Genomic DNA, 18365 nt, shown 5'->3' on the forward strand with positions numbered 1-18365 from the left:
AGCCCTGCTGAGTAGAGTAATCTTGATATACCAGTAGGCCCTTGCTTTTCATCACTTTGAATATTTGGTGCCAGTCCCTTCTACCTTGCAAAGTTTCTACTAAGGAATCAGATGATTATGGGAGCTCTGTTGCAGGTAAGTAGTAGTTCCTATCTTGCTGCATTTCAGATTCTCTCTTTGTCATTAACCTTTGCCATTTTACTTATGATGTATCTTGGTGTGGGCCTCTTGGGTTCATCTTCTTTGGGACTCTGCACTTCCTGGACTTGTGTGTCTGTTTTCTTCACCAGGTTAGAGAAATTTTTCATTCGTACCTCTGTAAATAGGTTTTAATCCCTTATACTTTCTTCTTCTTCTGGTACCACTGTGATCTGAATGTTGTTATGCTTGATGTTGTCCCAGAAGTCTCTTAAGCTATCAGCATTTAAAAAAAATTATATCTTTATTGCTGTTCCAATTTTCAGCTACCTTGTCTTCCAAATTGCTGATTTGATCCTCTGCTTCATGTAATCTACTCTAGACTCACTCGAATGTATTCTTCATTTCAGTTATTGTATTCTTCATTTGATTGATTCTTTTTTTTCCCATCTCCATTTTTATGTTCCCTATCTCTTCTTTTGATTTTCTTTACTGTTCTAGTCAATGAAAGGGTAACTTTATTGAGGCCCCAGGGTTCTGGGATTCAGGCAGAAGACTTCCCTGCAGTAGAGGAGCTGGTGGAGGGGCCTTATTTAACCTTCTTGGGGCACAGGTTGTTTTGGTGGCTGCACTTATTTTTGTGGCAGTTGATAGCGTGAGGATACAACTGACTGTAACACATTTGGTAGATCATCTTGTTGCATTTGCACTTCTGGGCAAGCTGGTGGAAGGAGGGTTTGATGATGCCATCCCACAGATGAAGCATCAAGTACAAGGTGGTATTTTTCTAATAATGTAGTCAGAGTGTGACCATCCTCTAGCTATTTGCCAGCAAAAATCATATGCTGCTGGTTAGGCGGGATGCCCTTCTTTTCTTGGATTTTAGCTTTGACTTTCTCAATGGCATCACTGAGCTCAACCTCAAGGGTGATGGCCTTGCCAGTCAGGGTCTTCACTGTAGGGCGTGGCTATAGGGTTAAGCCTCGGACTGACCTGTTGGCAAAGCCACAAACAAGTCCCAGCTTAGAGGGCACAGTCCTGTTAGCATAATTAGGCTTGACCTTATGACGCTCCCTAGATCCTTCCTAGGTAGCTAATGAGCTGTGGGAGGTGCAGCAAGTGCTGCCAAAACAAGTGAAACTCACAAGAACATTGTAACTATGGTGACCACTACCTTGTTTACCTCTGGCTATATTTTTAATTATTTTTATTTTTATTATTATTTTTATTTTTTTATTTTTTGCTAAAAGTATTACAAAGGGTATTACATAAGTGTCCTTCCCCCCGCCCCACCCTTGACAAACCCCTGCCTTCCCTTACCCCCCAGTGTCTTATGTCCATTAGTTATGCTTATACGCATGCATAGAAGTCCTTCCGTTGATCACTTACTCCCCTCCCTCCTGTGCCCCAACCCTCCCTGGCCTTCCCACTGCAGTTTGACAATCAGTTTGAGGCAGCTCTGCCTCTGTATCTATTATTGTTCAAAAGTGTGTAATGGTCTTTATTATCCAGGAATGAGTGAGATCATGTGGTATTTTTCCTTCATTGACTGGCTTGTTTCACTTAGAATAATGCTCTCCAGCTCCATCCATGCTGTTGCAAATGGTAAGAGTTCCTTCTTTTTTACAGCAGCATAGTATTCCATCGTGTAGATGTACCACAGTTTTCTAATCCATTCATCTACTGATGGGCACTTAGGCTGTTTCCAGATCTTAGCTATGGTGAATTGTGCTGCTATGAACATAGGGGTGCATATATCCTTTCTGATTAGTGTTTCCGGTTTCTTGGGATATATTCCTAGAAGTGGGATCACAGGGTCAAATGGGAGTTCCATTTCCAATTTTTTGAGGAAACTCCATACTGCCTTCCATAGTGGCTGCACCAGTCTGCATTCCCACCAGCAGTGCACAAGTGTTCCTTTTTCTCCACATCCTCTCCAGCACTTGTCGTTTGTTGATTTGTTGATGATGGCCATTCTGACAGGTGTGAGATGGTACCTCATTGTTGATTTGATTTGCATCTCTCGGATGATTAGTGACTTTGAGCATGTTTTCAAATGTCTCTTGGCTTTCTGAATGTCCTCTTTTGAAAGGTGTCTATTTAGCTCCTTTGCCCATTTTTTGATTGGATTGTTTATCTTCTTTTTGTTAAGTTGTATGAGTTCCCTATAAATTTTGGAGATTAGGCCCTTATCAGATATGACGTTGGCAAATATGTTTTCCCACGAAGTGGGTTTTCTTGTTGTTTTGTTGATGGTTCCTTTTGCTGTGCAGAAGCTTTTTATTTTGATGTAGTCCCATTTGTTCATTTTCTCTTTTGTTTCAACTGCCCTAGGAGCTGTATCAGTGAAGAAATTGTTTTGGCATATGTCTGAGATTTTGTTGCCTTTGTATTCTTCTAGAATTTTTATGGTTTCCTGTCGTACATTTAAGTCCTTTATCCATTTTGAGTTTATTCTTGTGTATGGTGTAAGTTGGTGGTCTAGTTTCATTTTCTTGCATGTATCTGTCCAATTTTCCCAACACCATTTATTGAAGAGACTATCTTGACTCCATTGTATGTTCATGCCTCCTTTGTCAAAAATTAATTGAGCATATTGGTTCGGGCTAATTTCTGGACTCTCTATTCTATTCCACTGATCTATATGTCTGTTCTTGTGCCAGTACCAGGCAGTTTTGAGAACAGTGGCTTTGTAATACAGCTTGATATCTGGCATTGAGATCCCACCTACTTTGTTCTTTCTCAGGATCGCTGCAGCTATTCGGGGTCTTTTTTTATTCCAGATGAATTTTTGGAGAGTTCGTTCTAGATCTTTGAAGAAGGCCATTGGTATTTTAATGGGAAGTGCGTTGAATTTATAGATTGCTTTGGGTAGTATGGACATTTTAATGATGTTGATTCTACCAATCCAAGAACATGGTATGTTCTTCCATCTCTTTATGTCTTCCTCTGTCTCTTTTTTCAACGTCCTGTAGTTTTGTGAGTAGAGGTCTTTTACCTCTTTAGTTAAGTTTATTCCTAGGTATCTTAATTTTTTTTGGTGCGATGGTAAATGGGATTGTTTTTATAATCTCTCTTTCTGAAAGTTCACTATTGGTGTATAGAAATGCCTCAGATTTCTTGGGGTTAATTTTGTATCCTGCTACATTGCCAAATTCATGTATTAAGTCTAGTAGTTATTTGATGGAGTCTCTAGGGTTTTGTATGTATAATATCATGTCATCTGCAAATAAGGACAGTTTTACTTCCTCTTTTCCAATTTGGATGCCTTTTATTTCTTCTTCTTGTCTAATTGCAATGGCTAATACTTCCAGGACTATGTTGAACAGGAGTGGTGAGAGTGGGCATCCCTGTCTTGTTCCTGTTCTTAGGGGAAATGGTGTTAGTTTTTGTCCATTGAGTATGATGTTGGCTGTGGGCCTGTCATATATGGCTTTTATTATGTTGAGGTATGATCCTTCTATTCCCACCTTGCTGAGAGTTTTTATCAAGAAAGGGTGTTGGATTGTGTCGAATGCTTTTTCTGCACCAATTGATATGACCATGTGGTTTTTTTCTTTCAATTTGTTTATGTGATGTATCACGTTTATTGATTTACGGATGTTGTACCATCCTTGCATCCCTGGGATAAATCCTACTTGGTCATGGTGTATGATCCTTCTGATGTACTGCTGGATCCGATTTGCTAAGATTTTGTTGAGGATTTTGGCATCTATGTTCATGAGGGATATTGGCCTGTAATTCTCTTTCATTGTGTTGTCTTTACCTGGTTTTGGTATTAGGGTGATGCTAGCTTCATAGATTGTGCTTGGAAGTGTTCCTTCCTCTTGAACTTTTTGTAGTAATCTGAGGAGGATAGGTTTTAGTTCTTCCTTGAAGGTTTGATAAAACTCCCCTGAGAAGCCGTCTGGTCCTGGACTTTTGTTTGCTGGACGCTTTTTGATGACTGCTTCAATTTCTTCCATAGTTATTGGCCTATTGAGATTTTTAGATTCTTCCTGATTGAGTTTTGGAATGTTGTATTTTTCTAGGAATTTGTCCATTTCCTCCAGGTTGTCTAGTTTGTTGGAGTAGAGTTGTCCGTAGTATTGTTTAACAATCATTTGTATATCTGTGGGGTCTGTTGTTATTTCGCCTCTATCTTTTCTGATTTGGTTTATTTGGGACCTCTCTCTTTGCTTCTTGTTGAGCCTGGCTAGGGGTTTGTCAATCTTGTTTATCCTTTCAAAGAACCAGCTCTTGGTTTCATTGATTTTCTTTATTGTTTTTTTTTGGTCTCTATTTAATTGATTTCTGCTCTAATCTTTATTATCTCCTTCTTTCTGCTCACTCTGGGGTTTTCTTGTTGCTCTCTTTCTAATTCTTTGAGTTGTAGAGTTAGATGATTAACTACCATTTTTTCTTGTTTTTTGAGCTAGGCCTGTAGAGCTATAAACTTCCCTCTCAGGACTGCTTTCATTGTGTCCCATAGGTTTTGGATTGTTGTGTTTTCATTGTCATTAGTGTCCAGGATGTTTTTAATTTCTTCTTTGATCTCATTGGTAACCCAATCAATATTTAATAACATGCTATTCAGCTTCCAAGTGTTTGAGTATTTTGAGTTGTTTTTATTGTAGTTTATTTCTAACATTATGCCATCGTGGTCTGAGAAGATGCTTTTTATGATTTCAATCTTCTTGAATTTGTGGAGACTTTGCTTGTGACCCAATATGTGTTCTATTTTTGAATATGTCCCATGAGCACTGAGAGGAATGTATATTCCAAGGCTTTGGGGTGGAGTGTTCTGAAGATGTTAATTAAGTCCATCTGATCTAGTGAGTCATTTAGGATTGCTGTTTCTTTGCTGATTGTTTGTCTAGCGGATTTATCCAGTGATGTCAGTGGTGTATTAAAGTCCCCTACTATGATTGTATTGTTGTCGATCTCTCCCCTGATATCTTCCAGAAGTTTTCTTATGTATGTGGGTGCTCCGGCATTGGGTGCATATATGTTTATCAGGGTTATATCCTCTTGTTGTATTGATCCCTTTAGTATTATGAAGTGGCCTTCCTTATCTTTTGTTATGGCCTTCACTTTGAGATGTATTTTGTCCGATATAAGTATTGCTACCCCAGCTTTCTTTTCCTTTCCATTTGCCTGAAAGATATTCTTCCATCCCTTCACTTTCAGTCTGTGTGAGTCCCTTCTAATGAGGTGGGTCTCTTGTAGACAGCAGATGTATGGGTCATGTTTTTTTATCCATTCAGCCACTCGATGTCTTTTGGTTGGAGCATTTAGTCCATTTACATTTAAAGTTATTATTGAAAGGTATTTGTTTGTAGCCATTTCTTTTTGTGTGTGTGGCTGTTTTCTTTCTGAGCTTGTTATTTCTTCTTTTTACACCAGTCCCTTTAGCATTTCTTGCATGGCTGGCTTGGTGGTGATAAACTCCCTTAGCGTTTTTTTGTCTGTGAAGCTTCTTATTTCCCCTTCAATTTTGAATGATAGCCTTGCTGGATAGAGTATTCTTGGATTCAGTCCTTTGCTTTGCATCACTTTGTAGATTTCCATCCATTCTTTTCTGGCCTGATGTGTTTCTGTTGAGAAATCATTTGATAATCTAATGGGAGATCCCTTGTATGTAACTTTCCGTCTCTCTCTTGCAGCCTGTAAGATTCTCTCTTTGTCCTGAACATTTGCCATGGTAATTATGATGTGTCTTGGTGTGGGTCTTTTCGGATTCACCTTATTTGGGACTCTCTGGGCTTGTGTGATTTTTTTCTTCCCCACCTCAGGGAAGTTTTCTGATATTATTTCTTCGAATAGGTTTTCTAATCCAGGTTCATCTTTCTGTTGTTCTGGCACCCCTATTATTCGTATGTTGTTTCGTTTCATGTTGTCCCAAAGCTCCCTTAGGCTCTCCTCCCGTCTTTTAATTTTTTTCTCCATTTGCAGTACAGTTTGGGTGTGTTTTGCTTCCTTGTCTTCTAATTCACTAATTCGGTCCTCCGCTTCTCCCAGTCTACTGTTGATACTTTCAATGGTGTTTTTTATTGCAGCTATGTCGCTCTTCATTTCTTCTTGGGACTTACTTAAGTTGTTGATTTTTTCATCTGTTTCTTCTAGCTTCTTGCATAAGTAGTTGATTTTTTCATCTGTTTCTTCTTGCTTCTTGCACATTTGGTTGCATGTACTCTATGACCCTTATTCTGAATTCTTTTTCCGTCATGTTGCATATCTCTGTCTCACTTAGCTGCTTTTCTGGCGAGTCCTCCTTCTCTTTCCTTTGGGGGTTTCTTTGTCTACCCATGTTTGATCTCACTGACATATCTAGTTGTTGAGTCATTCAGTGGCTGCTCCCTGGGTGGCAGTGGCTGCTCCCTGGGTGGCAGTGGCTCCTTGGGCTGTGGTTGCTCCTTGGGCGGTTGAGTTAGCAGCGGCTCCTCCGTTGATAGCAGGGCCTCTGGTGGGTGCTGTTCACAGGTGTGGTGGCTCTTCTGGTTGGTGGAGGGAGGCTTCACACACAGCAACTGTTCCCCAGACAGAGCGTGTGGTGATCAGGAGGCCGTTGTTGCTTGAATCTGCTTTCCGTGGAGGGAAGCAGGTCTCCTCTGAGTTCATGTAGTCGCGCTGCTAGAGAGCCGTTGCCTCCGCACCTCTGGCTATAAAATAAAGGCTCAGCTTGCCAGGCACAGGAAGATCCACCTAGAACAGGGGTGGGCAAACTTTTTGAACTAGAGGGCCACAATGGGTTCTTAAACTGGACCGGAGGGCTGGAACAAAATCATGGATGGAGTGTTTGTGTGAACTAATATAAATTCAAAGTAAACATCATTACATAAAAGGGTAGGGTCTTTTTTTTTTTTTTTTAGTTTTATTGATTTAAAACGGGCCGGATCCGGCCCGCGGGCCGTAGTTTGCCCGCGGCTAACCTAGACCCAGGTTATTCTCTTTGTCATTTCTTCATCCTTTCACCACCCACACTCAGGCTTTTGAACCCTTGGCTGAACTGGTTCTGCACACTTCACAAAGATCTACATCTCTGCATCTGCTGGGGAAGCTTCTCTGCCACCTCATTGAAGAGAAAGATCCCATCTCTTTATTAATGTTCTGAGTTTATCTATGTTTTTCCTACGTTCTTTGAGCATCCTAATCAAAGTATTTTGAATTCTGCATATGGTAGATTGTTTGCCTCTGTTTTGTTGAGTTCTTTCTCTGGATTTTTTCCCCTGTTTTTTTCATTTGGGTCATGTTTCTTTGTTTCCTCATTTTAGCTGCTTCTCTCTGTGTATTTCCTTGTATTTGGGTATTTGGTAGATATGTTCCATCTCCTGATCTTGGTAAAGTGGCCTTATGTTGTAGGTGTCCTGTTGGTCCCAGTGGTGCAATCTTCCATGTCACCTGTGCCAGGTACTCCAGGGGTGTCTCTTGTGTGGGTTGTGTGTGCCATTCTGTTGCAGGTGAGAGTTGATTGCTATTGGTATGTTAAGGGGAGGTATTGGCTTTCAGGCTGATTAGCTGTGTGGAATGGCTGTGGGTACAGCAGACACACTGTTGTACAGGGGTTGATGCCATGGAGCAGGATTTGGATAAAGAAGAGGGGCTACAAATAATACTAGTATTATAGAATATTACTCAGCCATGAGGAAGAATGAAATCTTACTATTTGTGACAACATGGATGGACCTAGATGGTATTATGCAAAATGAAATAAGTTAGAGAAAGTCAAATACCATGTGATTTTACTTATATGTGGAATCCAGAAAACTATATTAACAAACAAACTTATAGATACAAAGAACAAACTGATGCTTGCCAGGTGGGTGTGGGGCTAGGGAGCTGGATGAAAAGTGGAAGAGATTAAGAAGTACAAATTGACCCGGCTGGCGTGGCTCAGTGGTTGAGCATTGACCTAGGAACCAAGAGGTCATGGTTCAATTCCTGGTCAGGGCATGCACTTGGGCTTTGGGCTTGATCTCTAGTACAGGAGGCAGCCGATCAATGATTCTTTCTCATCATTGATGTTTCTATCTCTTTCTCTCCTTCCCCCTCTGAAACAATAAAAATATATTTTTTAAAAAGTACAAATTGGCAGTTACAAAATAGTCACAGGGATATAAAGTACAGCATAAGGAATATAGTCAGTAATATTGTAAATCTATGTACAATGTCAGGGTGTTACTAGACTTATGGGAGGATCACTGCATATGCTATATGAATGTCTAACCACTATGCTCTACACTTGAAACTAACATAATATTGAATGTCAACTATAATTGAAATAAAAAGATGACCTCCAGAGAAATATCTGAGTTTATATTCTCCTGATAGGGTTATTGCTTGGAAAAGACAGGTAATCATGATTTATAAACCAATGTTTGATAGAGCATTCCTATACATCCTTTAGATTGGAAATAAGAAGAGATAAGAATAAAAGAAACCCTCCCCCACCCCCATAGCTGTTGTCATGCAGTAGAGGGAACCCCAACATGAGTGGTTGTTCCAAAATAATACATAGCACAGAAGTGTTTCAAATCACTGAAAATATCCTACTGTAAGGTCATGTGGCTCCAACTTGTTTGCTCTGGTTCAAGCTACTGCTGAACATGCTTCACCTTCTAACACCAACTGCACACAAAGTAATGGATTAAGTGTACTTTAATCCAAAGCACTTGGGACTTACTTATAGGACATAGCTGTGCCCTGGGTACTATTGGGCTCAAGGGCCTACACACACTTACCTAAATGACTGATGAAACTTAATGGACATTACTGGTTTTCTTATTAATATCTGATGTAGGTACTATTGGGATAATCAATCATATCCTGAATTTTTATTTCAATACGGGATTAAAGACTTACATTTAAGACTCGAAATCAGAAAACTCCTAGAGGAAAACATAGGCAGTAAACTCTTTGATATTTGTTTTAGAAATATCTTTTTGGATATGTCTCCTCAGGCAAGGGCAACAAAAGCAAAAATAAACAAATGGGATTACACCAAATTAAAAAGCATTTGCATAGTGAAGGAAACTATCAACAAAACGAAAAGATGACCTGCTGAATGGGAGAAAATATTTGAAAATGACATCTCCAATAACGGGTTAATATCCAAAATATATAAGGAACTCATACAACTCAATATCAAAAATATAAAAAATCTAATTAACAAATGGATAGAGGATCTGAGTAGATATTTTTCCAAAGAAAACATGCAGATGGCCAAGAGACACATAAAAAGATGCTCAACACCACTAATTATCAGGGAAATGCAAACCAAAACCACAGTGAGCTATCACCTCACACCTGTCAGGTTGGCTAGTATCAAAAGGACAATAAACAAATGTTGGCAAGGATTTGTAGAAAAGGGAACCTCATGCACTGTTGGTGGGATTACAAACTGGTAAAGCCATTATGGAAGCCAATATAGAGGTTCCTTAAAAAAGTTAAAATAGAACTACCATACGACCCAGCAATTCCTCTTCTGGGTATCTATCAGAAGAAAACTAAAACACTAATTTGGAAAGATACTTGCACACTTATGTTCATTGCAACATCATTTACAATAGCCAAGATATGGAAGCAACCTAAATGTTCATCAATAGATGGATATGCAATGGAATATTACTCAGCCATAAAACAGAATGAAGTGAAATCTTGCCATGGTGATAACATGGATGGACCTAGAAGAGTATTATGCAAAGTAAAATAAGTCATATGGAGAAGGAGAAGTACCAGATAATTTCACTTACATGTGGAATCTATAAGATAAAACAAATAAAAAACAAAACAAACAGATTCATAGACATGAAGAACAAACTGATGGTTGGCAGAGGGGAAGAGGGTAGCGGGGAGGGGGAAAAATGAAGAATAAGAGGCACAAATTCCCAGTTATCAAATAAGTTATGGTAATATAATGCACAGTATAAGAAATATAGTCAGTAATATCACAGTAACCATATATGGTGCCATATGGTTACTAGACTTATTGTGATGATCTGTTCCTTAGGTATACAAATGTTGAATAACTATGTTATATACCCAAAACTAAAGTAATATTGTATATTAACTATATATTTAGATAAAAATTTATGAATATTTATTTAAACATCAGTATGATTTTAGATATCAAAATTACAACTAAGCCACAGAATAACCATCATTCAGAACCACCTGAAATCTGGCTGAATGGAAGCCCTATAACTAGAGAATTAAAGAAGCCACACTGAGACTAGATTAAAGACTTAGATTTAAGACTGGAAATCAGAAACCAATAGGAGGACTGGAGGTTGGGGCCAGCTTTCTCCCAGACAGAAGTGCTGGCAGAGGTCATTGTTCCTCATCAGAGCCCTCCCCCACCACAGAACCAACAGACAGGAGCCATATCTGAGCTTCCACTAACCTGGGCCACACTATTAACCCCACCTCCCTGGTGATACCCTGAGACCCTGCCCCACCAATTTGCAGCTCCACCCAAGCTGTTTGCAGTGGGCTTTAAATATGACTGTCCTGGCTTAGGCTTCAGACTTTCCTAAAATCTCTCAAACAAGCAGCAGCTGGCCTCAGCTTCCATACCTCTCGGTAAGTGGCCCCAGACGCTGGAGTAGCAACAGCCTGGCAAGGTTCATAGGTTGGCCTCTCCTAGACACCTCCAAGCCCAACATAAGTAGCAGCCATCTGCAGGTCACTCTTTAGCTCATGCCAGGTGGCCTCAGGCAGGGCACAGGCAGAGGCTGACATTGTACCCCCTGGGAGGCCCAGAACCAGTGCACCTAATGGTCAGCTTCAGACCATGCCAGATTACAACTTGACTACATCCACCAGTGACACACTCAAAGGATGGACGTGGTGAGCACCAAAGCCCCACTGAAGCATGTCTTGCTCCACAGGGGCATCTCCTGCATAGCAGTTCTCCCACTGTAGTTGCAGCTGGTCCTCACAGCTGATTCCCCTGGGAGTCAATTCCTCCCAGTAACACCAACAGCAATCAAAGTTCAACTACAACAAGACAGTGCACACAGCCCACATAGGGGCACAGCCAGAATGCCCAGCTCAGATGACTGGGGAGGCTGAGCCACTGGGCCGTACAGGACACCTACTACAAGAGGCTACTCTACCAATTCCAAGAGACATAGTAGTTCTACCTAATACATAGAAACAAACACAGGTAAGCAGCCAAAATGCAGAGACAAGGAAACATGTTGCAAATGAAAGAACAGAAGAAATCTCAAGACAATGAACTAAATGAAATAGAAGGAAGCAAACTACCAGATACAGTTTAAAACAGTGGTTACAAGGATGCTCAAGCAACTTAATGAGAACTTCAAGGAACATAGGGAGTACTTTTAGGGAACTTAGTGAGAACTTCGGGGAACTTAGTAAAAACAATGACATAAAAAAGGACCAGTCAGAAATTAAGGATCCACTAACTGAAATGAATAATTTACAAGGAATCAACAATCCAGTAGAGGGTGCCAAGAATCAAATCAGTGATTTGGAATATGAGGAAGCAAAAACTCCCTATGAGAACAACTAAAAGAAAAAAAGAATCCAAAAATATGAAGGGAGTCCAGCTGGTGTGGCTCAGTGGTTGAGTGTCAACCTATGAATCAAGAAGTCCCCAGTTCAATTCCCAGTTAGGGCACATGCCTGGGTTGCAGGCTCAATGTCCAGTAGGGGGCATGCAGGAGGCAGACGATTGATGTCTCTTTCATTGATGTTTCTATCTCTCTATTCCTCTCCTTTCCTCTCTAAAATCAATAAACCATATATTTAAAAAACAAAATAATACAAAGAAATATGAAGATAGTGTAAGGAAGCTCTGGGACAACTTCAAGCATACCATCCTTTGCATTATGGGGATGATGGAAGGAGAACAGAGGGAGCAAGAAATTGAAAACCTATTTGAAAAAATAGTGACAGAAAACTTCCCCTAACTGGTGAAAGAAATAGACTTATAAGTCCAAAAAGCACAGAGAGTCCCAAACAAGAAGAGCCCAAAGTTGCCCACACTAAGACACATTATAATTAAAGTGCCAAAGTTTAAAGACAAAGAGAGAATCTTAAAAGCAGTTAGTTACCTACAAGGGAGGGCCCATACAATTGTCAGCTGATTTCTTAACAGAAACCTTGCAGGCCAGAAGGGAGTGGCAAGAAATATTCAAAGTGATGAAAAGCAAGGACCTACAACCAAGACTAGCCTACACAGGAAAGCTATCAGTTAGAATTGAAGGTTAGATAAAGAGCTTCACAGACAAGAAAAAGCTAAAGACTCCATCACCACCAAATCAGTGTTCCATGAAATGTTGAAGTGTCTTTAAGAAGTAGAAAAAAAATTAAAAATATGAACAATAAAATGGCAATAAATACATATCTATCAACAATTGAATCTAAAAACAAAAACAACAAAAAAAACAACCAGACGCATGGAAACATGGAACAGACTGACAAATCTCAGAGTGAAGGGGGTTGGAGGATAGGAAGAAATTAGCCAAAGAACTTATATGTATACTAGAGGCCTGATGCATGAAATTTGTGCAAGAGTAGGCCTTCCTTCCCTCTGGCCACTGGCAGGCACCTGGAACCTGGGCTTTCCTCACAGCCCCGGCTTCGTCTGGAAGGACGGAAGGACATCCGGTCTAATTAGCATATTATGCTTTTATTATTATAGGTATGCATTAGCTATAAACACAGATAATAGGGTGTTGAAGGCCTGGGGTGGGGTGCAGGATCTGGGTAGATGGGGGCAATAAAGGGGGTGATTAAGAGGGGGCATCAGTAATACTCTCAAAAATAAAGATTTTTTTTAAAAATAAAAAATTTTAAACAAGATCATGCCATAATCATCTTTATAAACTACTTTTTATTTAACATAGAGAATTCTGCAATATAAATTACCCCAAAATTAGCAGCTTCAAACAACACATATTTATTACTTAAGCATTTTTGTTGCCAGACTGAAATCCAGTGTTGGCCAGGTTGCAATCTCATCAGAGAATTGACTGGAGAAACATCTGCTTTCAAGCTCCCTCAGGTTATTGGTAGGATTCATTTCCTTGCAGCTAGAAACTGAGGTTCCTGTTTTCTAGCTGTCAGCAGTGGGTTGCTCTCAGCTCTTAGAGGCCCCTTTCATTCATTGCCATGGGGTCCTCTCCATAGCCCCTCTCACACCATGGTAGCTTCTTCAAAGCCATCAAAGGAGAATTATTATCATGTTTAATGGTAGCATATTATATATATGGTGTGGTTATAATATAATTTTACTATTCTCTGTAGATATGTTTTCTATTTTTCTTTATTATAATACATATTTGGGACTTCTCCAATTAATTCCTTAGATAATGCCCAGAAGTGGAATTGCTGAGTCAAATGGTATGCACTTTTAAAAGTTTTTTACATATTGCAAAATAGAAATCTAATCCCATGATACTTCCAGGAAGAATGTATGAGAGTGCTGGTTTGTGTACATACTTTCAAACACTGGCTTTATCCATAAATTTAAGTATTGCTAATTGACTGGTGAAAAAATATATTTCATTATCTTAATTTGTATTTCTTTGGTGAGGTCAGACATTTTTAAATGGTACTGAACTATGTGTTTGTGAATTGTCTTTTCGTGACTTTTGCTCATTTTGCAATTGCAAAAGTACTTCATATGCTCAGGACTCTGTTGATTGCAAATATTTTTCCTAATTTGCATGCTAATATTTTGGGGAATTGTTGGCCATATAAAAGTTTACATAAGTCAATTCTATTGATCTCTTTCTTTTTTATTTTTATTTTTTTATTAAATCTTTATTGTTCAGATTATTACAGTTGTTCCTCTTTTTCCCCCCCATAGCTCCCCTCCACCCTGTTCCCACCCCACCCTCCGCCCTCACCCCACCCCCCCACTGTCCTCATCCATAGGTGCACGATTATTGTCCAGTCTCTTCCCACATCCCCCACACCCCTTTCCCCCCAAAAACTAGTCAGTCCACTCCCTTTCTATGCCCCTGATTCTATTATAATCACCAGTGCATCCTGTTCATCAGATTATTTATTCACTTGATTTTTAGATTCACTTGTTGATAGATGTGTATTTGTTGTTCATAATTTATATCTTTACCTTTTTCTTCTTCTTCCTCTTCTTAAAGGATACCTTTCAGCATTTCATATAATACTGGTTTGGTGGTGATGAACTCCTTTAGCTTTTCCTTATCTGTGAAGCTCTTTATCTGACTTTCACTTCTGAATGATAGCTTTGCTGGATAAAGTAATCTTGTTTGTAGGTTGTTGGCATTCATCACTTTGAATATTTCTTGCCACTCCCTTCTGGCCTGCAAAGTTTCTGTTGAGAAATCAGCTGACAGTCATATGGGTACTCCCTTGTAGGTAACTGACTTTCTTTCTCTTGCTGCTTTTAAGAGTCTCTCTTTGTCTTTTGCTCTTGGCATTTTAATGATGATGTGTCTTGGTGTGGTCCTCTTTGGATTCCTTTTGTTTGGGGTTCTCTGCACTTCCTGGACTTGGAAGTCTATTTCTTTCACCAGGTAGGGGAGGTTTTCTGTCATTATTTCTTCAAATAGGTTTTCAATATCTTGCTTTCTCTCTTCTTCTGGCACCCCTGTAATTCGGATGTTGGTACGCTTGAAGCTGTCCCAGAGGCTCCGTAGGCTATCTTCGTTTTTTTGGATTCTTTTTTCATTTTGCTTTTCCGGTTGGGTGTTTTTTGCTTCTTTGTATTTCATATCTTTGACTTGATTCTTGTGATCCTCTGGTCTGCTGTTGGGAGTCTGTATAACATTCTTTATTTTAGTCAGTGTATGCTTAATTTCTAGTTGTTCCTTTATCACAACCTCGAGGGTCTCATTAGATTTCTTGTAGGTCTCATTAAGTTTGTTGGCGGTTTTTAGAAAATTCTTGAAAAACCTTAAAAGTGTGGTTTTGAACTCTATATCCAGTAGTTTCCTTTCTTCCATTTCTGCCATTTGTGTCCTGTTTCTTTGTCTCAGCATTTTTTATGTTTTGCTGTGTCGATATAGTGGCTTTCTGTGCTAAGTGTCCTATAGGGCTCAGTGGCTCAGCCTCCAGAATTACCTGAGGTAGACACCCTTGGTGCACCCACTTGTGGGCTTTGTGCACAGTCTTGTTGTAGTTAAGCCTTGATTGTTGTAGTTAACACTGAGAGGAATTGACTTCCAGGACAATTGGCTGTGAGAATCAGCTGTGTCTATGGTGGGAGAACTTCTGTGCTGAAGACACCCTTCTGGGGCAAGACTTGCTTCTGTGAGGCTTTGGTGCTCACTGAGTCTGCCCCCTGAGTGTGTCACTTATGGATCTGAGGAGTTGTAATTGGATGGTCCCACTCTGACCACTGGGTACACTGACTCTTGGATCTAAGGAGGTGCTACTCTAGCCCCTGCCTGAGGCTACCCAGCAGAAGCCAGCTGTAAAGCAATGCAGGTTGCCCTGGAGCCTTGGGGCAGCTGCAGTTTGTTAAGTAATTTTCAGATTACAAAGGGCCGGGCCTTTCATATGCAAAAGCCTCCGTGCAGGGCGTGGGCAGGGCGGGGTCCCAGGGGATCAACAGGATGGGCGGAGTGAGCAGTATGGCTGCTGTCAGTCCTGCCCTCAGAGACCCAGGCAATCGCTGGGAACGCCTCTGAGAGAAAGCTGCCCTCGAGTTCCGACTGATGCCAGACAGTCCCGTTTCTCCCATATGAGTCTGGGTCCCCAGAGACTCTCCCGGAACTGGAGCTCAGAGAGTGAAACTCCCTCCCGATTGAAAAGGACAATCATGTCCTCAGCCGCCAGCCCTCTCCGCATGCACCTCCGCACCTTTGTATTTTACTTCAGCACCGCACCTCCTCTGAGTCTCGGTATGCTTTTCTCTTTCCTTCTGGTTGTAGAATTTCCACTCAGCCAGCCTTCCTGTGGTTCTGGTTGATGTCCGTTCCGTCTTTTAGTTGTATTTTTGAAGTGGCTGTGCGAGGCAGCAATCTCCGGTGTTTACCTATGCCACCATCTTGGTTTCTCTGTCTGGTCTCTTTCTTAATGCTTTTTGCCTTTGAGGTCATGCTTAGAAATATCTTCCCATCTAAGAGATGTAAAAAGTTTCCTGCATTTGTGATTTGAAAATACTTATAGTGTCCGTTTACATTTAAGTGTTAATTGTTCATGAAGTATTGTGCTGGAGATTTGTTGATTGGTTTAGTGAAACCATGACAAGTGTTTTGTGGCTCTCTGAGTAATTTTATTGCTAGTAATATCCACTTTTTTCCTGAAATTTTGTGGAAACATGTCACTAGTCCCGTGACTTCTGAGATGACTTATAGATGAAATTGACAACATGAATAAATGAACATGATTGACTAGGAGGACCTGGGACAAGCATCAAACCACAAAAGCCCTTAAAAGGAGATTCCAAAATACCGGGGAGTAAGCGGAAACTAAACAGACATGCTTCCAGGACCAAACTGGAATTACAAGTAAAATACAGAAAAACCATCCTGAATAATCAACTGAAGACTAGCTGTAGAGAACCCTGATAACCAAGGACAGAAAGTGGAGACATCATAGAGAATGGTAGAAAGTGTGGCGGTGCAAAAGGGCTGGCCAGGCTCCCACAGACATCAGCTGAAGTTCTGGAGAGATATCTCAATGGTGTAGAGTTCCCACTAAGAACTCTGAGATCTAAACCCCAAGCTGGGCCCCCCAGCCCAGAGCACCAGAACTGAGAAAGGCGCCCACATAACACCTGGCAGTGAAAAGCCACAGGGTTGAGACAGCTGGAAATGCAGGTACCCTCTTAAAAGGCCAATGCAGAAAATTTCATGTGCAGACATTCATCTTGGGCTCTGGCAGAAGGAAGGCAGAGAGGACAGGAGCTATGTGACCAAAAGCCAGGGTTGGGGGCTCTGGGATTAGAGCTCAGAAGATAGACACCCTGGTCTCTTGTGTTGACTCATTCCCTCATAATGCAGAGGATATCTTTCTCCAGCAGACCTTTTCCACCCAGGCAGCTTTTTCCTGGGGAGGGGAAGAGTGATTGCCCCACTCTATTGGAAAAATCCTTATCCCACCCTGTGGAGTTTCTGAGGCCCATTAAGAGACTTAGAATAATAATCAGCCTGCAGATAGAAGCAATTGTCCCACATTGTTGGAAAACCACACCCTGTGGTCCATAGCCTGAACTTAATCAAGATTGAATAACAATCAGAGTGCAAGGAGAGGTGGGTCTCTGGAGGCTTTGAGTCTTTGCCTGATCTAATTCAGGGTCTGGCACTAGGAAAAGTAGACATCTTGGTTCTTTCTAAAGGCACCCATCCCCAGTAGAGGGAGTCAAAAGCTGTGGAATGCTGGTAGCTCCAAAGAGGGCTACTCATGGGAAGTCAGAAACAGTGTCTGATACTGTCATGCACTAGAGATTGGGAGTTGTTGCAGCTTTACCTAATACATAGGTACAAACACAAAAAGGCAGCCAAAGCAGGGAGACAAAAAAAAACCCAAGTGAAAGAATAAGAGAATTCTCCAGAAGAAGAGCTAAATAAAATGCAGATAAGAAATTTACCAGACATACAGTTCAGAATAATGATGGCAAGGATGCTCAACAGCATGAGAAAAGATGTAGTAACTATGAAAAAACACCAATAAAAAATGAAGAATGGCTTACCACTAACAAAGAACACAGTGAAAGAAATACACAGCAGATTAGGGGAAGCTGTGGATTGGATCTGTGAATTAGAAGACAGGGTAGAAAAATATCACTCAGGCGGAGAATCAAAAAGAAAAAAACAATTGTTTGGGATGCATGCAGAAGACAACCAATACGTGTGTTTTTCTCACATTGATATTTCTCTCTGGGTATTCCTCTCTTTTCCACTCTCTCTAAAAAATCAATGGAAAAATATTCTTGGGTGAGGATGAAAAAAATAAAAAACAAACAGGACAGCTTAAGGGAGCTCTGGGACATGAACATAACAGTATTTGCATCATAGGAGTGCCAGAAGGTGAAGTAAGTGAGCAAGGAATACTAAATGTGATTGAAGAAATAATGGCAGAAAACTTCCCTAACCTATTGAAGGAAAAAATCATACAAGTTCAGGAGACACAGAGAGTCCCAAGCAGGAGGAACCCAAAAAGGCCCGTGCCCAGACACATCATAGTTTAAATGTCAAAATTTAAAGACAGAAAGAATCTTAAAGGCAGCAAGTGTAAAGCAAATTGTTACCCTCAAAGGAGCTCTCATAAGGCTGACACCTGATTTC

General features: G+C 40.5%; 1 protein-coding gene across 1 annotated transcript in view; it reads right to left on the bottom strand.

The window, feature by feature from the left end:
• Nucleotides 1-727: 727 nt before the first annotated feature.
• The window catches only part of LOC138998936 (ubiquitin-ribosomal protein eL40 fusion protein-like), a 30949-nt gene continuing 13311 nt past the window's right edge, over nucleotides 728-18365 (bottom strand). The window contains exons 2-3 of the mRNA XM_070400976.1: nucleotides 1004-1106; nucleotides 728-921 (exon numbers count right to left, since the gene is read on the bottom strand). Coding sequence (XP_070257077.1) covers nucleotides 728-921; nucleotides 1004-1106 — 297 coding nt within the window. The remainder of the gene's footprint in view (nucleotides 922-1003; nucleotides 1107-18365) is intronic.

The sequence above is a fragment of the Myotis yumanensis genome, unplaced genomic scaffold (genome assembly GCF_028538775.1).
Source record: "Myotis yumanensis isolate MYYU_CA2020_CCGP unplaced genomic scaffold, mMyoYum1.0.hap1 SCAF_21, whole genome shotgun sequence".
Taxonomy (NCBI): domain Eukaryota; kingdom Metazoa; phylum Chordata; class Mammalia; order Chiroptera; family Vespertilionidae; genus Myotis; species Myotis yumanensis.